Raw genomic sequence first — 27199 nt, 5'->3', positions numbered from 1 at the left:
TGTTTCCCTCCTGTGACCAGTAGATGTCAGCACAGCGCACATCACAGGGAGGAGCGTTTGTTAAAGGCATGAACAGACTGCACACGACTCAACTTCCTGGTCTGATTTAGTACAATATCAATAAGAGAAGGTTACAACATTACAGGACAAACAGTGAGCTGAACTGTGGACTGACAGTAAGATTGCTGCAGAGCTGAAGAGGACTGTAAGGGGACTTCTGTTTCCTGTCGACCCAAAAATATATCTTTACATGTAGGACTGACTTCTTCTTGTGAAAAGGGTTCTGGTGGCTGCAGGAAAAGGAAGATAAAAAAGACTTAATAGTTTCCCTAGAGAATAAACTCATCTTCTGCCAAATGTCTGTAACTAAACTCATGTCACACCCTGAAGGAGGAAACACACCCTCACAAACAGAGCTGCTGTAAGAGGCGGAGCTTCAACGTCACGTTCCTGAAGTGAAACTTAATGTTTGTCAGAGTGAAGGCAGAGCTGCAGTCGAGACAAGTCTCTGTGTTTCTGTCTGAAGAAATATTACACTTTGTTCGTCAGGACTTTCTCAACAACTGACACAAACACTGGTGAGTGCAGCTGATAATATTTACTGTGTTTCAATAGCTTTAACACAAAACTCACAGCTCTAATCAAACAAGTTACACTCTTAATTCTATTATGACACTGGTCAGATGGCCTTAAGTGAAGACTGACAAGAAGTTAAGTCATTTGAAACTAAAAATCTAATAATTAATGATGTACTTCAACCTTTTTTAGTCACGCTTTCTCTTTTGTTCTCAGTGTGTCGATATGTCTGCTGCCAGCAATCTGTCATCTGAAGATCAGTTCCTGTGCTCCATCTGTCTGGATGTGTTCACTGATCCAGTCGCCACATCATGTGGACACAACTTCTGCAAAAACTGCATCAATGAACACTGGAATACTAGTGACAGATGCCAGTGTCCCATGTGTAAAGAGGTTTTCAACACAAGACCGGATTTGAGGGTCAACACCTTCATCTCTGACATGGTTGCTCAGTTCAGACAGTCAGCTCAACAGAAAACCAGCAGCTCAGAGCAACAAGAGTCCAAACCAGGAGAAGTTCCCTGTGACGTCTGCACTGGAACCAAACTGAAGGCCCTGAAGTCCTGCCTGGTGTGTCTGGTCTCCTACTGTGAGACTCACCTGGAGCCTCATCTGATAGCTTCACGCCTGAAAAGACATCAGCTGATCGACCCTGTGGAGAACCTGGAAGACAGGATGTGTACGAAGCACGATAAACCTCTGGAGCTGTTCTGTAAGACCGACCAGACATGTGTCTGCATGCTCTGCACTGTTTTAGACCACAAGACGCATGATGTTGTTCCTCTGAAAGAAGAATATGAAGGAAAGAAGGTCGAGCTGAAGAAGACAGAGGCTGGAATTCAGCAGATGATCCAGAAGAGACGACTGAAGATTCAGGAGATCAAACACTCAGTCGACCTCAGTGAGGAAGATGCAGACAGAGAGAAAGCAGAAGGTGTTCAGGTCTTCACTGATCTGAAGGAGTCTGTTGAGAGAAGATTGAATGAGCTCATCAAAACAATAGAAGAGAAGCAGAGAACGACTAAGAAACAGGCTGAAGACTCCATCAAAGAGCTGGAACAGGAAATCTCTGAGCTGAAGAAGAGAAGCACTGAGGCGGAGAAGCTCTCACACACTGAAGACCACCTCCATCTTCTCCAAAGCTTCCCGTCCCTTAAAGCTGCTCCATCCTTGAAGGACTGGACAAAGGTCAGTGTTCCTCCATCGTATGAGGGGACTGTGGTGAGAGCTGTGGTTCAGCTGGAGGAGACGCTCAGTAGAGAGATGAAGACGCTACTTGAAGCTGAGCTGAAGAGGATCCAGAAGTTTGCAGTGGATGTGACTCTTGATCCTGATACAGATCATCCTCAACTCATCTTGTCTGCTGATGGAAAACAAGTGAAACATGGTAATGTGACGAAGAATCTCCCAAACAACCCAGAGAGATTTTCTTTTTTCAACTGTGTTTTAGGAAAGCAGAGTTTCTTTTCAGGCAGATTTTACTTTGAGGTTCAAGTTAAAGGAAAGACTGAATGGGATTTAGGAGTGGCCAGAGAGTCGATCAACAGGAAGAGAGACATCACACTGAGTCCTCATGATGGTTACTGGACTATATTTTTGAGAAATGGAAATGAGTACAAAGCTGCTGCTAACCCTTCAGTTCTTCTCTCTCTGAAGTCTCAGCCTCAGAAGGTGGGGGTGTTTGTGGATTATGAGGAGGGTCTGGTCTCCTTCTATGACGTAGATGCTGCAGCTCTTATCTACTCCTTCACTGGCTGCTCCTTCAATGAGAAACTCTTCCCATACTTCTTTGTTAATTATGGTGGTAAAAACACCGCCCCTCTGATCATCTGTCCTATCGAAGTCACTATCTGATCTTTTTTTATGATCGGCAACTGATTGAGCAATGAAGCGTTGCCAGCGAAACATCCACATATTGAATGAATCTTTCCATATATCATGTCCACAAAGTAAATATATAGCAGACAAAGTTTTCATACAGTCATCACGAGGATGTGACTCAATTAAAGACACAAGAACTAAACAAACAATAACAGGTGGATGAAGATGTATTATCATTTATGGTAACAAACGTACATATTGAGTGGTAATGTTTGGTGTAAACTTGTTTTCATCTGGATGTGATTGGTCATTACTTTCTCTTTTGTGTTGTTCTGTCACTCAGTGTGTCATAAGAAGTGAGAACATGAACTGGAAGAGTTCACTGTTAAAATGTGGATTATTTGTTTATGGTGTTGCTTCTTAAAGACACATTTATAGATTTGTTTACTGGTGTACTCAATAATGTGATGAATAATATTGATTTTAGTATGTAAATTCCTGGGCTGTGGATATAATGGTGCTGATATACATTTATTTTAATTAGCATTTCGTTGGCTTTTCTTTTCTTTCATTATTTTCTGTTGAATGTTTTACATAAAGCACGTTGGATGGCTGTTCAGCCTGTGTTTGAGTACTATAATTACCAGATTACGTTGGTTTTAAAAGGTTTCCATGACAGGTTATTTTATACCAGTGACCTAGTCCAGCACTGAGTCCTCAACCTCGTTCCTAAAAGACAGAAAAGGTTGATATATGTCAGGGACTACAACAGATGCTGTAAAGTGAATGAAAACATGTTTTGTAATGAATGAAATGACTCTGCTGTAAAGTATCACTGCAGTAAAATCCTGTGCAGAAGAAGAAGAAGCCGTTGACGTTTTTATTTTAAAACTGGAGTCTTGTCTATAAAATCACCAAAGTGCTCACAGGTGTGGTGTGTTTCCCTCCTGTGACCAGTAGATGTCAGCACAGCGCACATCACAGGGAGGAGCGTTTGTTAAAGGCATGAACAGACTGCACACGACTCAACTTCCTGGTCTGATTTAGTACAATATCAATAAGAGAAGGTTACAACATTACAGGACAAACAGTGAGCTGAACTGTGGACTGACAGTAAGATCGCTGCAGAGCTGAAGAGGACTGTAAGGGGACTTCTGTTTCCTGTCGACCCAAAAATATATCTTTACATGTAGGACTGACTTCTTCTTGTGAAAAGGGTTCTGGTGGCTGCAGGAAAAGGAAGATAAAAAAGACTTAATAGTTTCCCTAGAGAATAAACTCCTCTTCTGCCAAATGTCTGTAACTAAACTCATGTCACACCCTGAAGGAGGAAACACACCCTCACAAACAAATTTGCTGTAAGAGGCGGAGCTTCAATGTCACGTTCCTGAAGTGAAACTTAATGTTTGTCAGAGTGAAGGCAGAGCTGCAGTCGAGACAAGTCTCTGTGTTTCTGTCTAAAGAAATATTCCACTTTGTTCGTCAGGACTTTCTCAACAACTGACACAAACACTGGTGAGTGCAGCTGATAATATTTACTGTGTTTCAATAGCTTTAACACAAAACTCACAGCTCTAATCAAACAAGTTACACTCTTTTAATTCTATTATGACACTGGTCAGATGGCCTTAAGTGAAGACTGACAAGAAGTTAAGTCAAATGAAACTAAAAATCGAATTATTAATGATGTACTAAAACCGGTCACGCTTTCTCTTTTGTTCTCAGTGTGTAGATATGTCTGCTGCCAGCAATCTGTCATCTGAAGATCAGTTTCTGTGCTCCATCTGTCTGGATGTGTTCACTGATCCAGTTACGACACCATGTGGACACAACTTCTGCAAAAACTGCATCAATGAACACTGGAATACTAGTGACAGATGCCAGTGTCCCATGTGTAAAGAGGGTTTCAACACAAGACCGGATTTGAGGATCAACACCTTCATCTCTGAGATGGTTGCTCAGTTCAGACAGTCAGCTCAACAGAAAACCAGCAGCTCAGAGCAACAAGAGTCCAAACCAGGAGAAGTTCCCTGTGACGTCTGCACTGGAACCAAACTGAAGGCCCTGAAGTCCTGCCTGGTGTGTCTGGTCTCCTACTGTGAGACTCACCTGGAGCCTCATCTGACAATGTCACGTCTGAAAAGACATCAGCTGATCGACCCTGTGGAGAACCTGGAAGACAGGATGTGTACGAAGCACGATAAACCTCTGGAGCTGTTCTGTAAGACCGACCAGACATGTGTCTGCATGCTCTGCACCGTTTTAGACCACAAGATGCATGATGTTGTTCCTCTGAAAGAAGAATATGAAGGAAAGAAGGTGGAGCTGAAGAAGACAGAGGCTGAAATTCAGCAGATGATCCAGAAGAGACGACTGAAGATTCAGGAGATCAAACACTCAGTCGATCTCAGTGAGGAAGATGCAGACAGAGAGAAAGCAGAAGGTGTTCAGGTCTTTACTGATCTGAAGGAGTCTGTTGAGAGAAGACTGAATGAGCTCATCAAAACAATAGAAGAGAAGCAGAGAACGACAGAGAAACAGGCCGAAGCTTTCATCAAAGAGCTGGAACAGGAAATCTCTGAGCTGATGAAGAGAAGCACTGAGGTGGTTCAGGTCTCACTCTCTGAAGACCACCTCCATCTTCTCCAGAGTGTTCAGTCCTCAAACATCCACCACCCACCACCCACCAAGGACTGGACAAAGGTCAGTGTTCCTCCATCGTATGAGGAGACTGTGGTGAGAGCTGTGGTTCAGCTGGAGGAGATGCTCAGTATAGAGATGAAGAAGCTGGTTAAAGCTGAGCTGAAGAGGGTCCAGAAGTTTGCAGTGGATGTGACTCTTGATCCTGATACAGCTCATCCTCAACTCATCCTGTCTGATGATGGGAAACAAGTGAAACATGGTGACGTGACGAAGAAACTCCCAAACAACCCAGAGAGATTTTCTTGCTGTGTTTTTGTCCTGGGAAAGCAGAGTTTCTCTTCTGGCAGATTTTACTTTGAGGTTGAAGTTAAAGGAAAGACTGAATGGAATTTAGGAGTGGCCAGAGAGTCAATCAACAGGAAGGGAAACATCACAATGAGTCCTGATGATGGTTACTGGGCTATATGTTTGAGAAATGGAAATGAGTACAAAGCTGCTGCTGGCCCTTCAGTTCTTCTCTCGCTGAAGTCTCAGCTTCAGAAGGTGGGGGTGTTTGTGGATTATGAGGAGGGTCTGGTCTCCTTCTATGACGTAGATGCTGCAGCTCTTATCTACTCCTTCACTGGCTGCTCCTTCACTGAGAAACTCTTCCCATACTTCTGTCCTGGTGTTAATGATTCTGGTAAACACTTCACCCCTTTGACCATCTCTCCTGTGAATCAAACTGCATGATCTTCTTTTTTATGATTGAACAATAATGCATTGCCAACAATTCATATCCGCATTAAATTAGTCTTTCTACGTCCACAGTGTAAATATACACCAGACAAAGTTTTCATACTGCAATAATGACACAGCGGTTAATACTATGGACGCAAATAAATTAAAAGAACAAACCAAGATCAATTTTGAGATAAAAATAATTTATGTAATTTATGGTAATAAATGAGCATATTTAGTGATAATATCACATGTAACTCGTTTTCATCTGAATATGATTTGTCAGTACTTAATAATTTGTGTCACTCATGCAGCTTCAGGGTTATACCATAAAAGTATTCTTCACTAAGGGTGGATTTGATTTGTATTGAAAGGCTTCTTAAAAAGATCTAAAAGATCTGTCTAATATGCTCAGCGATGCAGTGATAAGTTGATTTGCCTTTAGAATGTAAATTACTGGATAAAGGTTGCATTTGTACTGATTTACAGTTATTTTAGTTTTCATATACGATCTTACTTTCTCGGTGTGGACTGTGGGTATAGCTCTCTACATATCTCGATGTTAACAGGGAGGATGTCTTTCTCAAATGATATTATGTTAAAGGAACAGTGTGTAACATTAAGGGGGATTCATTGGCAGCAATGGAATTGAATATTCATAACTATGTTTTAATCCGTGTATAATCACCTGAAACTATGAATGGTATAGAAAGTTACATCCTGTTGATCTGATCTGTAGACTACTTGTAGTTTGCAGGTTCAGATTTATTCATGTGTCTATATATGAAAATAAATGTGTGCTTATCTGCATTGTATGCTATCCTTTGTTCTTTTTATGCCTGTGAAACACTTTCCTGTTGGCTTTGATATGTGTTGTATAAATAAGCTTTATTATTATCAATAACACAATATAGTATGTTTTAGATTGAACCTTCTTTACACAACAGAGAGAGCGAAGGATGGATAAATATCAGGGTTGTTATGTTTTGCTTTTGTTAAATTTACATTTATTGATGGTTGATAAAGTTTTGATGCATGAAAAGGTGAACAAACAGGCTACGCACTGAGCTGAACTTTGGACTGACAGTGGGATTGTTGCAGAGCACTGCGAAGGGACTGTTGTCTTGTTTTGTATGTTTGAATAACTTGAAAAAATTTGCTTCTACAACTGAAAATATCAAAAGTGAAACATCTGCAACAAACCCAGGTCCATCGTCGCTTTGCTCCTTAAAAAATAAATTCCTTTGTGTCATATGTATATCACTAAAATCATGTTCATATCTGAAGGAGGCAATAAAACCTCACAAATAAGCAGCAATAAGAGGTTGAGCAACACTGGCAAGAGGAGAGCTTCAACGTCACACTCCTCAGATAAAACTGTCAGCGCGACAGCAGGGCTGAAGTCGAGACACGTCTCTGGGTTTCTGTCTGAAGTTCACCAGGTCTTTCTTCAACAATAGACCGGAGTCTTTCTCAAACACTGGTGAGTACAGTTTATAATATTTACTGTATTTCAACAATCAGTAACACAAAACTTAAATCTCGTTTTTTTTCATAATAGTCAAACGTTTCAGATAAGTGGGACATCATTTTAAATGACCTTCCCTAATTCTACAGTGATCACACTTTTACGTTTCATGCCATATAGCAGCCTGGCATAAGTGGTCTGTTGGTCCAGAGTAAAGTGTGTGTTAACAGTCCTCTAAACTGTAACCTTGTGAATAGTTACACTGTATGCTCACCTAGTCTGAATCACCATATGCAATATATATATATATTTATTTATATTGCGAAGGCATGACCCTCACTACTCTGCCTCTGATTCGCTTACTCTGATATTCTTACCCTCGTCCAGGGTTCGGTAACCTTTATATCCAAAGAGCCATTTTGCCCTATTTTCCACCAAATAAAATTCGTCTGGAGCCGCAAAAGCTATTTGATATCACAGCTTATAAAGTTTTATATATAGTTATATTATATAAACAAAAACTATAGTTTGTTGTATTTATGAAATTATAGAACAAGAACAAAGACAATTCTTGGCATTCTATTGCTATTTTCAGTGAAGGTATCACCTCAAACTCCAAGATAAGAGTTGTTCCCTTTGAAAGATTGTCCACTGTGCAAAAAATAAAATAAAAATAACCGTTATTTATTTCCATGTTATTTTTTGTCAAAGCCTGATGAGGCCATGTCCACACTACTACGTTTCCATTTGAAGACGCATATGTTTTTCTACGTTTACACTGAGTGTCCACACTACGCCGGAGTTTTCGAGCACCGAAAACGGAGGAGTTTGAAAACGCTCCCGAGGACGGATAAGTTTGAAAACGCTCCCGAGAATGGATAAGTTTGAAAACTCCGGAGTTGCCTCTTTGTGTGGACGCCGTAAACGCATACATTTGGAAACGATCACGTGTTCACTACTTGATTGGTTCTTAGCAGTCACAACGTGTCCTTCCCTGATTCGTCACGCCCCTATCACGTGACCCTTTCCCGGAAGATCACAAACAACAACAGCATTGATTATCGATCGACTACCAGGTTAATTTAACATGGACAACTGATTACAGGCGTTGCTGACCTTGTTGTCTTTACTAGCGGCTGTTGTTCAGTTAAAGTCTGCATTTCTGCAGAGGAAGCAGCTGTTATTGGAGCGATTAGCGAGCTACGTGTCCAACGGCGTTATCAGACCTACGGAGCGGCCGTCTGAAGTCACAGTTAGTGGCTTTGAGGAGGGCGGACACAAAACGGACGACTTTCCTTTTCTTATTATTGTTTATTCTTATTATTTCTTAACTATTGGGAAGTCCACACATAAACTATAAAGGAACAAAACATTTATTGCTCTCCAGTAGGACAGAGACTTCAGACACCAGCAGAGCTACGAGTGACAACAGACAACGAAACTGAGGAAACGAGTGAGAGACGTGTGTTGACCACATTTATGGACCCATAATCTAGTAAACCATTATGTGTAAGTGTTCATTTTAAAGTAAGTTTGATGTGTGAGAGAGAGAAAGACCTGCAGCGTTGCAACTAAGTCTGAAAAGTAAAACTTCTAAAACTTTCCACGAACTGTGTCTGTTTGAGTTTATAGAGGAAGATTTTAGAGGAAGATCTTAAGTATCAAACAACCTTTCATTATTAAAGAATACTTTATTACTCTGTCGTATTTTTTAAACTAAGCAATCAATCTACTTCCTGTTTACATCGATACCCGCCAGATGCCCAGTGTTCGTGAATAGTCAAGTGATATTCGTTTTCAGGCGTCTTAGTCTGGACGGAGATCATCTCGAAAAAGATGCTGAAACGCCGTGTGGACAGAGATCATTTAAAACAAAAACGTATTAGTGTGGATGTAGACTCAGGGAGCCACAACGGAGGGGCTGAAGAGCCGCATGCGGCTTCGGAGCCGCGGGTTGCCGACCCCTGCCCTAACCCTAACCTATCTCACTCCTCATGCCTAAACCTAACCAATCTAACCAGTGAAGCCAACTGGAGTAGGGCATGCCTTCGCCATAGCAGGATTCCTAATTTATCTCACCGGATGTAGACTGTGGGTATAAGTCTGCCATTGGCCGCCTTGGGTTGAACTAAGTTCCCGCCTCTGACTGATCAGAGCTTCCAAGTGTCCACTGATATCAAGCTGATGTCAAGAAACACAAACAAACAAATAATTAACACAAAATAAACAATGAATTACTGTTCAGACTTCTCTGGTCTATCAGTAATGAATTTATTAAAATACATGTCCATACTCCCCTTAGTTGAAGCTTCTGGTACTAAAATAATTTGTGTTTTTAAAATATGTATGAAGAAAGCCTTGTAGGTGGTGCAGGTGTTTCAGTATTCTTGCTTATTTGTCCTTGATTTTATTGAATCAAATTGGGAATCCCCAAAAAAAAGTGTTGAGCACTGGCTTTGACCATAAAAACCTGAGTCTGAGGATAAAGAGCTGAGCCTGACAATCTGAGTCTTAGATTTATTTAAACAGCCGCCATACAGAAGATAATAGTTTTCCACCGCTACTGGTGAAGTTTTAAGAATACCAAAGTTCTCTCTGCATTCATCAATTTAATAATTTTGTTTCCTGGTGAGTTGTGAGCATTACAACCTCATAGAATCACTAGTGTGCATTTGTGTACTTTTGCTATTGCAAATTAAAAATGATTCAAGACTCCTGTAATTGAAATGTTTTTCCCTCTTTCTCTTTTGTTCTCAGTGAGTAGATATGTCTGCTGCCAGCAATCTGCTGTCTGAAGATCAGTTCCTGTGCTCCATCTGTCTGGATGTGTTCACTGATCCAGTCACCACATCATGTGGACACAACTTCTGCAAAAACTGCATCAATGAACACTGGAATACTAGTGACAGATGCCAGTGTCCCATGTGTAAAGAGGGTTTCAACACAAGACCTCAGCTGCACGTCAACGCTTTATTCTCTGAGATGGTTGTTCAGTTCATGCAGTCACCTCAACAGAAAACCAGCAGCTCAGAGCAACAAGAGTCCAAACCAGGAGAAGTTCCCTGTGACGTCTGCACTGGAACCAAACTGAAGGCCCTGAAGTCCTGCCTGGTGTGTCTGGCCTCCTACTGTGAGACTCACCTGGAGCCTCATCTGACAATGTCAGGCCTGAAAAGACATCAGCTGATCGACCCTGTGGAGAACCTGGAAGACAGGATGTGTACGAAGCACGATAAACCTCTGGAGCTGTTCTGTAAGACCGACCAGACATGTGTCTGTATGCTTTGTCCCGTTTTAGATCATAAGACGCACGAGTTTGTTCCTCTGAAAGAAGAATGTGAAGGAAAGAAGGTCGAGCTGAAGAAGACAGAGGCTGAAATTCAGCAGATGATCCAGAAGAGACGACTGAAGATTCAGGAGATCAAACACTCAGTCGACCTCAGTGAGGAAGATGCAGACAGAGAGAAAGCAGAAGGTGTTCAGGTCTTCACTCATCTGAAGGAGTCTGTTGAGAGAAGACTGAACGAGCTCATCGACACGATCAAAGAGACGCAGAAAAGAAAAGAAAAACAGGCCGAAGCTTTCATCAAAGAGCTGGAACAGGAAATCTCTGAGCTGAAGAAGAGAAGCGCTGAGGTGGTTCAGGTCTCACTCTCTGAAGACCACGTTCACCTCCTTCAAAGCTTCCCGTACCTGAAAGCTGCTCCGTCCACCAAGGACTGGACAGAGGTCAGCGTCCATCCACCTTCATATGAGGGGACTGTGAGGAGAGCTGTGGTTCAGCTGGAGGAGACGCTCAGTAGAGAGATGAAGAAGCTGTTCGATGAGGCTAAGCTGAAGAGGATCCAGAAGTTTGCAGTGGATGTGACTCTTGATCCTGATACAGCTTATCCTTATCTCATCCTGTCTGATGATGGGAAACAAGTGAAACATGGTGCCATGAAGAAGAATCTCCCAAACAACCCAGAGAGATTTTCTAATTGTAGCTGTGTTTTAGGAAAGAAGAGCTTTTCTTCAGGCAGATTTTACTTTGAGGTTCAAGTTAAAGGAAAGACTGCGTGGGATTTAGGAGTGGCCAGAGAGTCGATCAGCAGGAAGGGAAACATCACACTGAGGCCTCAGAATGGTTACTGGGCTGTATGGTTGAGGAATGGAAATGAGTACAAAGCTCTTGCTGGCCCTTCAGTTCTTCTCTCTCTGAAGTCTCAGCTTCAGAAGGTGGGGGTGTTTGTGGATTATGAGGAGGGTCTGGTCTCCTTCTATGACGTAGATGCTGCAGCTCTTATCTACTCCTTCACTGGCTGCTCCTTCACTGAGAAACTCTTCCCGTACTTCAGTCCTAGTCTTAATGATGGTGGTAAAAACTCTGCACCTCTGATCATCTCTCCTGTCAATCAAACTGTCTGATCTTTTTTTATGATCGGCAACTAATTGAGCAATGAAGCGTTGCCAGCGAAACATCCACATATTGAATGAATCTTTCCATATATCATGTCCACAAAGTAAATATATAGCAGACAAAGTTTTCATACAGTCATCACGAGGATGTGATTCAATTAAAGACATAAGAACTAAACAAACAATAACAGGTGGATGAAGATGTATTATCATTTATGGTAACAAACGTACATATTGAGTGGTAATGTTTGGTGTAAACTTGTTTTCATCTGGATGTGATTGGTCATTACTTTCTCTTTTGTGTTATTCTGTCACTCAGTGTGTCATAAGAAGTGAGAACATGAACTGGAAGAGTTCACTGTTAAAATGTGGATTATTTGTTTATGGTGTTGCTTCTTAAAGACACATTTATAGATTTGTTTACTGGTGTACTCAACAATGTAGTGATGAATAATATTGATTTTAGTATGTAAATTCCTGGGCTTTGGATATAATGGTGCTGATATACATTTATTTTAATTATCATTTCGTTGGCTTTTCTTTTCTTTCATTATTTTCTGTTGGATGTTTTACATAAAGCACGTTGGATGGCTGTTCAGCCTGTGTTTGAGTACTATAATTACCAGATTACGTTGGTTTTAAAAGGTTTCCATGACAGGTTATTTTATACCAGTGACCTAGTCCAGCACTGAGTCCTCAACCTCGTTCCTAAAAGACAGAAAAGGTTGATATATGTCAGGGACTACAACAGATGCTGTAAAGTGAATGAAAACATGTTTTGTAATGAATGAAATGACTCTGCTGTAAAGTATCACTGCAGTAAAATCCTGTGCAGAAGAAGAAGAAGCCGTTGACGTTTTTATTTTAAAACTGGAGTCTTGTCTATAAAATCACCAAAGTGCTCACAGGTGTGGTGTGTTTCCCTCCTGTGACCAGTAGATGTCAGCACAGCGCACATCACAGGGAGGAGCGTTTGTTAAAGGCATGAACAGACTGCACACGACTCAACTTCCTGGTCTGATTTAGTACAATATCAATAAGAGAAGGTTACAACATTACAGGACAAACAGTGAGCTGAACTGTGGACTGACAGTAAGATTGCTGCAGAGCTGAAGAGGACTGTAAGGGGACTTTTGTTTCCTGCAGATCCAAAAATATATCTTTACATGTAGGACTGACTTCTTCTTGTGAAAAGGGTTCTGGTGGCTGCAGGAAAAGGAAAATAAAAAAAGACTTAATAGTTCGACTAGAGAATAAACTCCTCTTCTGCCAAATGTCTGTAACTAAACTCATGTCACACCCTGAAGGAGGAAACACACCCTCACAAACAGAGCTGCTGTAAGAGGCGGAGCTTCAACGTCACGTTCCTGAAGTGAAATTTAACGTTTGTCAGAGTGAAGTCAGAGCTGCAGTCGAGACAAGTCTCTGTGTTTCTGTCTAAAGAAATATTACACTGAGTTCGTCAGGACTTTCTCAACAACTGACACAAACACTGGTGAGTGCAGCTGATAATATTTACTGTGTTTCAATAGCTTTAACACAAAACTCACAGCTCTAATCAAACAGGAAGTTACACTCTTTTAATTCTATTATGACACTGGTCAGATGGCCTTAAGTGAAGACTGACAAGAAGTTAAATCAAATGAAACTAAAAATCGAATAATTAATAATGTACTTAAACCTTTTTTAGTCACGCTTTCTCTTTTGTTCTCAGTGAGTAGATATGTCTGCTGCCAGCAATCTGTCATCTGAAGATCAGTTCCTGTGCTCCATCTGTCTGGATGTGTTCACTGATCCAGTCAGCACACCATGTGGACACAACTTCTGCAAAAACTGCATCAATGAACACTGGAATACTAGTGACAGATGCCAGTGTCCCATGTGTAAAGAGGGTTTCAACACAAGACCGGATTTGAGGGTCAACACTTTCATCTCTGAGATGGTTGCTCAGTTCAGACAGTCAGCTCAACAGAAAACCAGCAGCTCAGAGCAACAAGAGTCCAAACCAGGAGAAGTTCCCTGTGACGTCTGCACTGGGACCAAACTGAAGGCCCTGAAGTCCTGCCTGGTGTGTCTGGCCTCCTACTGTGAGACTCACCTGGAGCCTCATCTGACAGCTTCACGTCTGCAAAGACATCAGCTGATCGACCCTGTGGAGAACCTGGAAGACAGGATGTGTACGAAGCACAATAAACCTCTGGAGCTGTTCTGTAAGACCGACCAGACATGTGTTTGCACGCTTTGTCCCGTTTTAGATCATAAGATGCACAAATTTGTTCCTCTGAAAGAAGAATATGAAGGAAAGAAGGTCGAGCTGAAGAAGACAGAGGCTGAAATTCAGCAGATGATCCAGAAGAGACGACTGAAGATTCAGGAGATCAAACACTCAGTCGACCTCAGTGAGGAAGATGCAGACAGAGAGAAAGCAGAAGGTGTTCAGGTCTTCACTGATCTGAAGGAGTCTGTTGAGAGAAGACTGAACGAGCTCATCGACACGATCAAAGAGACGCAGAAAAGAAAAGAAAAACAGGCCGAAGCTTTCATCAAAGAGCTGGAACAGGAAATCTCTGAGCTGAAGAAGAGAAGCACTGAGGTGGTTCAGGTCTCACTCTCTGAAGACCACGTTCACCTCCTTCAAAGCTTCCCGTACCTGAAAGCTGCTCCACCCACCAAGGACTGGACAGAGGTCAGCGTCCATCCACCTTCATATGAGGGGACCGTGGTGGGAGCTTTGCATCAGCTGGAGGAGACGCTCAGTAGAGAGATGAAGAAGCTGTTCGATGAAGCTGAGCTGAAGAGGGTCCAGAAGTTTGCAGTGGATGTGACTCTTGATCCTGATACAGCTCATCCTAAACTCATCTTGTCTGATGATGGGAAACAAGTAACATATGGTAATGTGAAGAAGAATCTCCCAAACAACCCAGAGAGATTTTCTGATTGTAGCTGTGTTTTAGGAAAGAAGAGCTTTTCTTTTGACAGATTTTACTTTGAGGTTCAAGTTAAAGGAAAGACTTCGTGGGATTTAGGAGTGGCCAGAGAGTCGATCAACAGGAAGAGACAAATCACACTGAGGCCTCAGAATGGTTACTGGACCATATGTTTGAGAAATGGAAATGAGTACAAAGCTCCTGCTGGCCCTTCAGTTCTTCTCTCTCTGAAGTCTCAGCCTCAAAAGGTGGGGGTGTTTGTGGATTATGAGGAGGGTCTGGTCTCCTTCTATGACGTAGATGCTGCAGCTCTTATCTACTCCTTCACTGGCTGCTCCTTCACTGAGAAACTCTTCCCATTCTTCAGTCCATGGCGGAATGATGGTGGTAAAAACTCTGCACCTCTGATCATCTGTCCTGTCAATCAAACTGAGTGGACTGATGACATTTAAATGAAAAAGATTCATTGTCATATACAATATAACTCATTAATTAACTACAATATAATTAATTGATTTGATGTCTGTCTACCAGCTTCCCCTACACACCTGATTCATTAACTCATTTAACCATGTCACCACACCTGTGGTTCCAACCTGACAAACTCATCTCATCATTCTTACAACAAACAGAACTTCATTTAAATACTGTTGTACTTTTTACACAGTATGCTTTTGAATGCAGGACTTTTACTTGTGGAGTATTCTCACAGTGTAGTTTTAGTATTTTTACTCAAATCAAGGATCTGAATACTTCTTCCACCATTGATGACAGTGTAGCTGAAAAAGTCATGATGTCGAAGGAGATGGCGCCGATAAAACAGGAAGTGTCCTGACAATTCAGTCATAAAAAGTTATTTACACAGGGGTTCTCTTTCTGAACTATTAAGAGATGACAAATGTTATTTGTTGATTAATCAGTCAATAAATAGAAAATATATCCTGCAACTATTAATACAATTGTTTGAGCGATTTATTTATAGCAAAAGTGTCCAAAATTCACAAGTTCTGGCATCTCAAATATGAATATTTGCTGATTTTCTGGGTTCTCTATGATATCAAACCAAATATCTTTGGATTTCGGGTAATTATAAATCATACTGGGCATTATACTTTTTTTGACATGATATTGAATTTTAATTCTGTTTTATGTTGGGTTTTCAACATTTAATCAGTTTTAAGTCAATGATTGATAGTCAGTATATTTACTAGTTACTATGTCATCCGGTTATTGAGTTTTAATGTCTAAGATGCATTTATGTAGTTTTTCATTTCATTATTCGATTTTCTATTGCCTCTAGATCAGAGGTCTTCAATAGGGGGTCCGCGAAATGTTTGGTTGATTACACAATATTTTAATTAAATTTATTTTCTTTTTAATTTTTCTTTTTTTTCAAACATGAATCTGTCCATTATTTTAATAGTTCAGTATTGTATGCAAGATAACAGGTATGTTTATGCATGGCAGTGGCACTAATAGGCCATCACTCATTTTTGTTTCCACATTTATGTTTAAAATGAAAACATCAGTTTGAATAGCTTGTATGCATGATTATCACGCAATTGACAGACAATGTTGATATTGGCATTGGTAACACTGACAAGGTATGTTTATAAATGGCAGTGGCACGGCCACCCTACTCACTGTACCTTGCACATGTTTAAAATAAAAACATGAATATATATGAACCTGTGTATTTGAATAGCTTAGTATTGAATGCACAATAAAGAGGTATGTCTATACATGGCACTATAGGCCCAGTTTAATATAAAACACAATGTTATACAATATATATAGTCGGGGGTCCCTGCTCCATCTCTCTATCAGTTTGGGGGTCCTTGGCCTGAAAAACGTTGAAGACCCCTGCTCTAGATCTATGGGTCTTTTTTTTATTTTATTTTTTATCAAGGTAAAAAAACAAAATAATTTACAAGATTCACGATATTCAAGATCATTTATCCTGATGTTGGCTACTGGAGAAAAAGTCATAATCATTGTGGCACAATAACAGAAATAAAGTCAATGTTTGTTAAAGCCAACAATGTTTATGGTGTTATTCCTAATTCAGGTCCAACTAACTGTGTGACCACTATTGTACTTTTACTTTGAAATGTAAACTGCTGATAAAGTTATTTTGAAAGTTGAAACCGGAAGCTGTATCGCGTCTCGTGAAGGAGAGCAGACTTGATGGCGTCGATGATGCTGAGGAGAGAGCATCCTCCGCCGCAGGTCTTCACGCAGGCAGGCCGTGCGTTCTGGTAGATGTGATGTTCGAAAGAGCAGCTTTATCATCATTATTATTATATTTTAGACTTCACACGGCTCCCGGGGATCTCTAGTTTCTGAGCTTCAGCGATGGTGGATTTGTCCGAGAGTGGTGCAGTGTCGCCCGGACACAACATCAGACACGGACAGGGCTCCGGCTCCGGCAATAACGGGAAGAAAACGTCGAAAAAGTCGCGAACGAGAAGAGGCAAACGAGGCAGGAAAAGAAGGAGTAAAAAGAACAGCAGGAACAACAAAACACCACCGCCGTATTTCCCGCCGGAGGTATATAGCTACCGTCCTTTAGCCGGGGGATTAACCTGCAGCAAACCTAGCTAGCTAGCTTCAGGCTAACTAGTGACACCCGTCTGTAGGTTAAGGGTCAACGGTCATAGAAGCTAACTCAATATATATTCAGAAATAATAAAGACCCATTGATAATTCGGCAAATGGTTCAACACAAAGAGGCAGTGTTTGCTGTACTTGTTAGCTTCCAACGTCCATAACACCTGAAGCTACTGACTAAGTTATCTTCTATATAACTGTGATAATATGATAAACAACATATTCAGCCAATTCTACTGTGTCCCGAATAGACAAGACGTCATCTCGGTGTAGCAAAATGTCAGAGTCGAGCATTATATCTTAATGAATTGTTCCTTCATCGTAACAAACTTTAAATTGCTTGAATGTTGAATTAATTTAGGCAATTGTATCCTTCTCAGAAGTGCATTTTACTGCTCACACAAGGGGTGGTAATAAAGAAATCTATAAATATATCTGTCACTTAACCCAGTGATATTAACTCACTATATTATTACTGCTATGCTATCATAGTTTAGTCATTACTACTATTATATTACTGCAGTTACGGTTGTCAGCCAGAAATGTCTCAAAAATGAATAACAGAAAATGTTTTCTTTAAATAGGAGTGTTGTTTATTAAAAAAATAAAATAATATCATAGTTAAGAAACAGTTCCTGGATCCATAGCAGGCCTCACTTTCATTTTCAAAGACACAAACACAAGCAAAGAGCTGGAGAGAACACCATTGTCTAAACTATATCATTGTGTGCTGCAGCATTCATATTTCTCTTCATTAGAACTGAGGGACAGAAAGTAGATTAAAGTGTGTGGACATGTTGGCCGTACAGTGTGTACAGTGGTTAGTTCAGTCGTTGTGACATGAATCTGTCCTTAAGTGTCCTCATGTGTCTCCTTTCTCTCTATTTCCAGGCTGAAGAAGGAAACATTGAGTACAAGGTAACTAACTCTGATAGTATCTTGAATATTTTGGGGTTTTGGACTTTTGGTCAGACAAGACATCTGCAGATGTCACCCTCGGCTTTGGTAAACTACAACAAGCACTTTTCACTGTTTACAGACAAAAAAAACAATAAATTTACCTCGAAAATAATGAGCAGTAATGAAAGTTATTGTTAGTTGTTGAAGCCCTTGTTGGCATATCCTGCTGGGTAAAATATTGTATAAATGTCAATAAATGAATGCACATTGTGAATAATTCTAGGCCTTATCATCCCTACTGGTTCTCATTGAATTCATATTTGGTATTAAAATATCTTTACATTTAACATTGTGAACCCTGCAGAGGCCACCACCAGCCTGATTTTACATTAAAGACAATATTAATATTAATATATTAGTTTCTACTGTTGCTACTTTAATTTGATTAAAGCTCATGGTGAGACTCTTGTCACTCACCCAGTGCTGTTAGCCTCCATTAAAACAGAGTTTGTACCTCAGTCATCAGTGTTTATAGACTTTATGATCTTAACAAGACTGTAACAGAGTTTAGAGTACAAACATCAAACACAGTACTGGTCCTGTTCCAGCATTTAAAGGGTTATGCTGCTGAAGTGTCTGTCCAACACTTTCTGGACCTAAAAATGGGGGAATATATCAGTCAGGCTGTGAAGTGTACTGTCCCAAATATATTGTTACTTTACATTTAGGTTAAAATGTAAAGTCAGTTTGGGGTCGTGCTCCGTTTGAACTGTGCGCTCTGCGGGTGTTTACCTGCTGTGACATCATGTTTGTCTGTCTGCTGTTGCCGTAGTTGAAGCTGGTTAATCCCACGCAGTATCGCTTCGAGCATCTGGCCACGCAGCTGAAGTGGCGTCTGCAGGAGGGCCGCGGGGAGGCCGTCTACCAGATCGGAGTGGAGGACAACGGCCTGCTGGTCGGCCTGACCGAGGCCGACATGAAGGCCTCGCTCAAGACCTTGAAGAGGATGGCAGAGAAGTAGGTCGCCGGATTTGAGACTCTGTATCACCACATTTGTATATTCTTATCCTAAACCTTTCTATCTCTTAACGGGACAAACTCGTCGTTAATCGCTCGTTTCAGCCTTTATGAACAACACCTGTTCACGTTGGTGAGATTTGATCATTAGCATAAGCTACGCCTCTAAAAGTGCCAGAAAAGGTTGTCTCCTACGCTGTGCTTCTGGGAAGTTTCATTAACAAGAGCGACATTAATACACCTGTTGACAATGTGTCCTCATAGCAGAGCTGCACTGGGACAGACATGAACAGGGAATGTTATGTTGTCGAACAGAATATACATTTGACATATAATTTGTCTTAGTTGTATATTTTTCATAATGCACTGATCTGAAATTCATGTTCTGCTTTGGAAGATGGTGGACAGCGCTGTGAACTGAATGCAGGAATGTGCCGTGAGTTGTAATTTGTCTGATCAGGTTTTTCTTCTCTGTCTCATCAGAGTCGGTGCCGACATCACTCTCCTCCGAGAGAGGGAGGTGGACTACGACTTGGACAGAAACACGCGCAAAATCGCAGAAGTCCTGGTTCGAAAAGTCCCCGATGATCAGCAGGTGAGAGTCTCCAGGTGCTGCTGTCCCTGATGTGTGTGTGTGTGTGTGTGTGTGTGTGTGTGTGTGTGTGTGTGTGTGTGTGTGTGTGTGTGTGTGTGTGTGTGTGTGTGTGTGTGTGTGTGTGTGTGTGTGTGTGTGTGTGTGTGTGTGTGTGTGTGTGTGTGTGTGTGTGCGTGTGCGCTTATGGACGTTTTTTAAAAACCTTTAGTTTGTTTGAATCAGTGGGTGAGTTGAACTAAACACCAGGTGAGAGCGTTCTCTCCTCTGATTGGTTGGATGTGTCAGGGACCAGAGTGAGAAAGTAAACAAAGGAACTCCTATCGGCCTAAATGTATAAAAAAGCAAGTCCAGGTCAGACGTCATATCATTCTCCAGACTGCTGCTAGCAACTATTTATGTCTGTCATCCGCATCCCAGCATGCAAAGCGCACCTACTGACTTAAAACAGGACCACAACAAATGTACGTCAACTGCAGGAAGCAGCAGGCTTAAAGTAGAGACTATGATCCCTCTCCTCCGTCATGTTTTTTGTTTTTGGACTGGGACAGTTCCTGGACCTGCGGGTGGCGGTTCTGGGGAACGTGGACTCGGGGAAGTCGACCCTGCTGGGCGTCCTGACGCAGGGCGAGCTGGACAACGGGCGAGGCCGAGCGAGGCTCAACCTCCAGACATCTGCACGAGATCCAGACCGGACGCACCTCCAGCATCAGCTTCGAGATCCTCGGCTTCAACAGCAAAGGAGAGGTGAGCACACTGACGGCAGAGAGAGAGAGAGAGAGAGAGAGAGAGAGGATGTCAGCTAGAGTTATATATATATATATATATAGATATAGTTATATATATATATATCTATATATAGATATATAGATATAGTTATATATCTATATATAGATATATAGATATAGATATACATTATATAGATAGGAATACACACAGTATAGAGATATAGCTATTAGTTCATGGTTTTCTCTATGCAGTTTGGAGCAGAATTAAAACATTAATTTCTAATATGTTTTCTTCCAAAATATCTCAAAACAAACAGTTACATTGTTCAATTTGTACTTAAATAATGCAGTTTATTTTAGGTTTGTATCAAGTGCTTCGAGTCCCAAACAGGAAGCTTAACAAAACGACCAAATATCATAAACACATAATATAAATCTCCAGCAGTAAGTGCTTCCTTTGTGAGTCCATTTAATGTTGAGTATCAGATTACAAATATTTGGTTATTTTTATAAAAGTCTGATAACAATACGTGGGCCGGTGCAGGTGGTGAACTACAGCGAGTCTCGGACAGCTGAGGAGATCTGTGAGAGCTCCTCCAAGATGATCACCTTCATCGATCTGGCCGGACACCACAAGTACCTGAAGACGACCATCTTCGGCCTCACCAGCTACTGCCCCGACTTCGCCATGCTGGTGGTGAGCGCCAACACCGGCATCGGTGAGCTGCAGCCACGCCTTTCATACAGGAAGCAACAGCATCAGAACACTTAGAACTCTGTGTGTGTGTGTGTGTTTGTGTGTGTGGGTGATGACGTGAGATGAAGTATGCAGTAGACCTCGTGACACGGTTCATTTTAATCTGAAAATCAAGGTATCACATTTATGCAACAATCCCGTTAGGACGCGCAAGTAACAATTATCTCAGTATCAATTAATCATCCAATTATTTCTCGATTAATTATAGTTTGGTCGTTGAGAAACGCTCATCACATTTCTACCTGAACTCAAGGGGATGATTATAATAGTTGTCAATCACCTAATCAGTTAGTGGACTAATTGTTTCAGCCCTAATCTTTCCTGTTCATCCATTATTACAATAAAGCAGTCCTGCTGATTGATCTGATTCGATCTCCCACAAACGTCTAATACAGAAGAACATCAGTGTTTGTCGATGTTTGACGTCTTTATCACCTTTTTCCAAGTATGGGATTTTAAAGTGTCTGTTTCTGGTCTCAGAGTATTTTTCTACATTGTTTTCTTGAAGCAAAATGACTAAGTTGTCCTCTGCTTTCAGTGCTGGAGGAATAATTAAGAACAACACCGTAAAGTCACCACTAGAGGGCAGAAGTGGTCAATGTTAACAAGACTCAGAGAGTCTCGAGGTTTCAGAAAGTTCGGAGTGATTGCACACTACTGTCAGCTCCAGCAGCCAATACGACTTAGAATAAACAAGTGAAGACTTCAGTAAAAACATTTTAAATAGTGAGTCCATCCATCTATTTTATGCTGCTTATCCAGGTCACATTAAGTTAATGTTTGATAAAAGTAGAAATTATTGTTATAACCTGCTGGAAGTACTGATAAAATGTGGTATCATAATAAATACTGTATTTCTAGGTCATGTCGTCCTTACTGGTTTTCCATCATACTCTGATGCTTTGCCAGTATGACCATGAAACAGGTATTAAACTACATTCTAAGTGGTATTAAAAAGGTCTCAAAATGAACTTACTAGTTGTATTTAGATTTAGATAGATGATTATTTTATACGTATTTACACGTGAAAGGCAATTAGAATACAAGCACACACACATAGAAACGCTGTTAGTGTGTGATTCTCTCCTGGTACCTGCCAGATGGTTTCTGGGTAATGAAGTATTTTATTTTGATGTCAGCATGCTCACAGTGTTCCCGCTCTCCTCCGTCCAGCCGGCACTACCCGGGAGCACCTGGGCCTGGCCATGGCGCTGAAAGTTCCCATCTTCATCGTGGTCAGTAAAGTGGACCTGTGCTCCCGCGGCACCGTGGAGAGAACCGTCCGACAGCTGGAGCGACTCCTGAAGCAGCCGGGCTGCAACAAGGTGCCGATGGTGGTGTCCAACCCAGACGACGCCGTGACGGCCGCACAGCAGTTCACTCAGTCTGCATGGTGGGTACTAATACTACTAATACTACTACTACTAATACTACTACTACTACTACTACTGCTACTGAAGCAGTTCACTCAGTCTGCATGGTGGGTACTAGTACTACTACTACTACTACTAATACTGCTACTGCTACTGCAGCAGTTCACTCAGTCTCCATGGTGGGTACTAATACTACTACTACTACTACTGACGCAGTTCACTCAGTCTGCATGGTGGGAACAAATACTACTGATACTACTGCTACTGCAGTATAGTTCACAAATACAGTACAAACACTACTAATACATATATGCTTGTATCCAAAAAGTAACCAGCAAATAATATTGTCTAATAAATGTAGTGCAGTACAATATTTCCCTCTGAGATGTAGTGGAGTAGAGGTATAAAGTAGCATAAAATGAAAATACTCAAGTAAATTACATCAAGCATGTCAGAATTGTACTTGCGTATAGTACTTAAGTAAACTTACATTCCACCACTGCTTCTGGTGTCAGATAAGATTTTCTCCTAACTTGTAAGTCCTTCTCTCAAGATACTACAGTCTGGGTCGGACTCCTCTGAGTCCAGGATGTGGGTTGAAAGCTGAGCAGCAGCCGGAGGAGCGACGTAAACAGCTATCATGTTAAAAGATGCAAACTACCTGGGAACATGAAATGCATCTGATGGTCAGTGGATTTAACTCCACAGAACATGACTGTGACAGAGTTGACACGTTAGTGCACCACCTCCTGCTGCAGTGCTGAGTCAGCATTAGAGACAATACAGGTCAGCTGCTGCAGGTGGAAGCAAAAGGCAGAACACCGGTGTGACACATCAGCTGGTTTCCATGTTAACTGGAGACTCTGACGTTGTGAGAGCAGATACATTAACACCACCGCCGTTTTTCTTCACATTATTTTTTTTAGACCTGGGTGAAACTGTGTCACCACAGTGGACAAAATATTAGAAACACCTGTCAGTGTGATGATGATGTAAGTTTCCATTGTGTGTGTGTGTGTGTGTGTGTGTGTGTGCAGCATCACGCCTATCTTCACCCTGTCCAGTGTGTCGGGAGAGAATCTGGACCTCCTGAAGGTTTTCTTGAACATCCTCCCTCCACTGAGCAACAGCAAGGAGCAGGAGGAGCTGATGCAGCAGCTCACAGAGTTCCAGGTACACACACACATGCACACACACACACACACACAGACAGATGTAGTGGTGTAACTCACCGTCTGGCGGACTCATTGGAGTGTGTGTGTGTTTGCAGGTGGATGAGATCTACTCTGTTCCTGACGTTGGGACTGTGGTGGGAGGAACTCTGTACAGGTGAGAGGAACACGACGCAGCTCATGCAGGATTTGGAAAAGTCTGAAAAGCAGTGTAACTGCGCCGAGTGTGTTGCAGTAATTGGACCGACCGTGTGTGTGTGTGTGTGTGTGTGTGTTTCAGCGGCGTGTGTCGGGAGGGCGAGCGACTGGTGGTCGGTCCCACCGACGAGGGCCGCTTCCTGCGTCTGAAGGTGGGCAGCATCCAGAGGAACCGCTCGGCCTGCAGGGTGCTGAGGGCCGGACAGGCGGCCACGCTGGCTCTGGGCAACTTTGACCGCTCGCTGCTGCGCAAGGTCAGAGGTCACGTGACCTAGAGACTGTCTTGTTTGATTTGATGTTGTCCTGGTCCTGATCCAGCAGGATCCCTGATCCCTCAGCCAGGTGACACTTGGACAAAGTTGTGTACGTTTTACAGAATGAATCCTTTGTCTTCTTGTGTAAAGAGGTTCTTTGGCTCTGTTCAATTATCAGCAGTAATCATAGCGTTAGCATGTTCCGCTCCATTGACTTACCATACAATTAGCTTTCTAACACGGCCAATGTAGGATGCTAACATGCTAAACTTAAGCTCAGAGCAACAGCTGAGTCAGAGATGTCCCAAAAGGGCCACCGTACCGAGATTTAAGAAGACGGTGACCTTCTGAAACATGAGACATTTTTAGAAAACTTTTAGTTTTGTTGTCGCGGCAGGAAAGATATAAAAGCTCTCTTTAAAACTGCTGGGTCACTTTGTCCTCGCCAAAACAAACAACTCTGCAAAAAAAAAAGTACAATGTACAGCTGATGTCAGCGAGCGATGACGGCGATGTGCGTTTGCAGGGGATGGTGATGGTCAGTCCCAAGATGAACCCGACCATCTGCTGTCAGTTTGAAGCCGCCATCGTGCTGCTCTTCCACGCCAAGACCTTCCGCCGGGGGTCGCAGGTCACCGTGCACGTGGGCAACGTCAGGCAGACGGCCACTGTGGAGTGCCTTCACGGGAAGGTCGGTGTGTGGATGATGTCGAGCGTGTGTGATCGCCATCTTGTGGCGGCTTTATGTTACAACATGTGACCCTCTCTCTCTCCGCTGCAGGACGAGCTGCGTACGGGCGAGAGAGCCGTGGTTCGCTTCTGCTTCATCAAACACCCCGAGTACCTGCGACTGGGCGCCAAGCTGCTCTTCAGGGAGGGCGTCACCAAAGGCATCGGCCACGTCACCCGCCTGCTGCCCGCCTCCCAGAACCACGACCAGAACCAGAACCACGACCAGAACCTGCAGGAGCATTAGAGACCCCCCCCCCCCATCATGCGACAGATGCTGAGCTCCGTGAGAACTCTCGACTGGTCGGACATCATCAAAGCATCTGCTTCGCTCTCCCGCCACGCGCCAGCGGTTCTACTTCTCCCGTCCGGGATCTATACTTCAGTCAGAGACTCCCTCATCCTCATCATCATCATCTTCATCTTCCTCCCAGCAGTCTTGAGTTTAAGCCGGTTGACCTCGTGGATTATTTTTCGGGGGCGGATTTGAGAAGGAATGGTTTTAAAGAGATGGAACACTGGAACACAACTCAACATCTCCACATGTGACATGTGACGAGGGGGATTATTTCCAGCAGGAGTTTTCAGCGTGAGGTGTCGTCTCATCAAACATGTCGCATGTTTTTCAGCCCGTAAACTGTAAACGGTGAATGTTTTATGTCAGCGGTGGGCGTCGGGGGTCAGTTTGCTGTAGATAACGCAGTTAAAGTCATACGGCTGTATTGACTGTATGTCATCATTATTGATTAATCTGTGAAATACTTCTCAGCTCTATTGATGAATCATTTATAGATTCATTAATAGAGCTGATTAATTGATAGATTAATTTACAGAATTTCAGAAAATAGTGAAAAATGTCCGCAGTGACGTCTTCAAACCCCAAAACGATTCCCTTTACAATCGTCTACAACAGGAAAGCAGCACATCCTCACATTGGAGAAACGTTAACGAGAGACTGGATCGTCCAGTGTTTTGTAATTTTCCCTCTAGAGTTGAACTTAAGTTGAGTTTGAACCGACAAACAGAAACCTAGAGACCAGAATGGAGGATGTTTCCAGATTACTTTAATCATTCGAGCGCTTAGATGACGAACTCGTGTGTAAACAAAAGGACTCCCGACGCCCGCAGGGCTCCGAACATTCCTCCAGAGTTCAGACTGAGCCCGCCGGCTGGTTCCATTACGCTCCGTTCTTTTGCACTTTATTCACTTTTAATCACCACGATGAATCCCTTCTGTCCAGCCAACGGGGGCTCCGGAGCAGAAACCTGTTGACTTTTCCCCAATTCAGCCCGATATTAATTACCACAATAGATAATAAACCACAATCCGTTTTCTTTTCCAGATGAATCATTAACTGTGTTTCTGGGGAACAGAACAATGTTTTAGCAGAACGTTACTTTACAGCCTTACTTTCTTCACTTTGTTGAGACTCGTGAGCTCGAGCTGCTGCTGAAGTGTTGAAGCTTCTACGTTTAACATCTGCATCTACAGACTTCATGTTTGCATCTGGGGGTTCCCAGTTTGTTGCGATCACGCGTTCATGTGTAGAAGGTTTGATGTACCAGGCAGCTTGTTGCTAAACATAACCTGCATGCTCATTTAAAGTATGAAGTAATATATGAAGTGTTTTAAACCGTTTTTTTATTTGATTTTTTTTCTGAGGTTCTGTGCAATTGTAAACCTTAATATCGAATGTACTTTCCATGGATCCTGTAGCGTTTGAACCTGCTTCCTGTTCAAATGGAGTTCTTTGCACTTTGTCTGCTGAGTCAGCATGTGATCCTGCAGAGCGCCGAGCGGAGAGGCCACCAGCTGGACGTTTAAACGTTAAAGAGTGGATGTTCCCGACCGTCCCTCGAACTAATAAATAAACTGTTGAAACAACATGACTGAAACGCTTACTTTATATCATTCATGTTTCTCGCAGGAAGTGAAAATGGAGCATTGAGGACAGAAGGTGTGATTTATTTTACCTTTTTATTTTAAAAACAATCTTCTCGTTCTCCGTCTTCGCCAGAGTCAGAGATGAAGAAATCAGTTTCATATCCGTGTGTCCAGAACACAGAGGGGTCCAGCAGGTGTTTAGCTTAGCTTAGCACAAAGACAGGAAGCGGGTGGAAACTGTTAGCCTGGCTAAATAATAAAAAATGAAAAACACCACTTGCATCCTCTTTTTTAAAATCGGCATTGGAGTTGATTTGAGCTGATCTACTGGTCCAGTATATTAGAACTATACTGAGATTACATGTTTAGTTTGTAATTTAAGTACTCATGTCGACACAAAAAAGACAGATGAATGATTAAAAATGTAGATT

At 42.1% G+C, this 27199-nt stretch overlaps 4 protein-coding genes and 1 pseudogene across 4 annotated transcripts; all 5 read left to right on the top strand.

Moving 5' to 3' along the window:
• The first annotated feature begins 197 nt into the window (after nt 1-197).
• On the top strand, nt 198-3264 carry LOC142949805 (E3 ubiquitin-protein ligase TRIM39-like). Its single transcript, XM_076091642.1, has 2 exons — nt 198-578; nt 793-3264. Exon 2 carries the CDS (start codon nt 802-804, stop codon nt 2428-2430), a length of 1629 nt encoding a protein of 542 aa, XP_075947757.1. The 5' UTR covers nt 198-578; nt 793-801; the 3' UTR covers nt 2431-3264.
• Nucleotides 3265-3789: 525 nt separating this feature from the next.
• On the top strand, nt 3790-6570 carry LOC142949797 (E3 ubiquitin-protein ligase TRIM21-like). The gene is made up of 2 exons (XM_076091634.1): nt 3790-3912; nt 4123-6570. The coding sequence occupies exon 2, from the start codon at nt 4132-4134 to the stop codon at nt 5770-5772; it is 1641 nt and encodes a 546-aa protein (XP_075947749.1). The 5' UTR covers nt 3790-3912; nt 4123-4131; the 3' UTR covers nt 5773-6570.
• A 572-nt stretch (nt 6571-7142) lies between these two features.
• On the top strand, nt 7143-12472 carry LOC142949802 (E3 ubiquitin-protein ligase TRIM21-like). Its single transcript, XM_076091638.1, has 2 exons — nt 7143-7243; nt 9986-12472. Exon 2 carries the CDS (start codon nt 9995-9997, stop codon nt 11633-11635), a length of 1641 nt encoding a protein of 546 aa, XP_075947753.1. The 5' UTR covers nt 7143-7243; nt 9986-9994; the 3' UTR covers nt 11636-12472.
• Nucleotides 12473-12610: 138 nt separating this feature from the next.
• On the top strand, nt 12611-16236 carry LOC142949795 (E3 ubiquitin-protein ligase TRIM21-like). The gene is made up of 2 exons (XM_076091632.1): nt 12611-13121; nt 13341-16236. The coding sequence occupies exon 2, from the start codon at nt 13350-13352 to the stop codon at nt 15003-15005; it is 1656 nt and encodes a 551-aa protein (XP_075947747.1). The 5' UTR covers nt 12611-13121; nt 13341-13349; the 3' UTR covers nt 15006-16236.
• Nucleotides 16237-16727: 491 nt separating this feature from the next.
• Nucleotides 16728-26768, top strand: LOC142949788 (GTP-binding protein 2-like; annotated as a pseudogene).
• Nucleotides 26769-27199: the final 431 nt, after the last annotated feature.

The sequence above is a fragment of the Anarhichas minor genome, unplaced genomic scaffold, assembly GCF_050575085.1.
Source record: "Anarhichas minor isolate MPS153535 unplaced genomic scaffold, ASM5057508v1 ptg000014l, whole genome shotgun sequence".
Taxonomy (NCBI): domain Eukaryota; kingdom Metazoa; phylum Chordata; class Actinopteri; order Perciformes; family Anarhichadidae; genus Anarhichas; species Anarhichas minor.
Note: the sequence above shows the minus strand (reverse complement) of the source record. Positions and strands in the feature narration are given on the sequence as shown.

Bases quoted from the DNA above. Each gene is read 5' to 3' on its own strand.
- LOC142949805 (XM_076091642.1), top strand. From the start codon at position 802: ATGTCTGCTGCCAGCAATCTGTCATCTGAAGATCAGTTCCTGTGCTCC.
- LOC142949797 (XM_076091634.1), top strand. From the start codon at position 4,132: ATGTCTGCTGCCAGCAATCTGTCATCTGAAGATCAGTTTCTGTGCTCC.
- LOC142949802 (XM_076091638.1), top strand. From the start codon at position 9,995: ATGTCTGCTGCCAGCAATCTGCTGTCTGAAGATCAGTTCCTGTGCTCC.
- LOC142949795 (XM_076091632.1), top strand. From the start codon at position 13,350: ATGTCTGCTGCCAGCAATCTGTCATCTGAAGATCAGTTCCTGTGCTCC.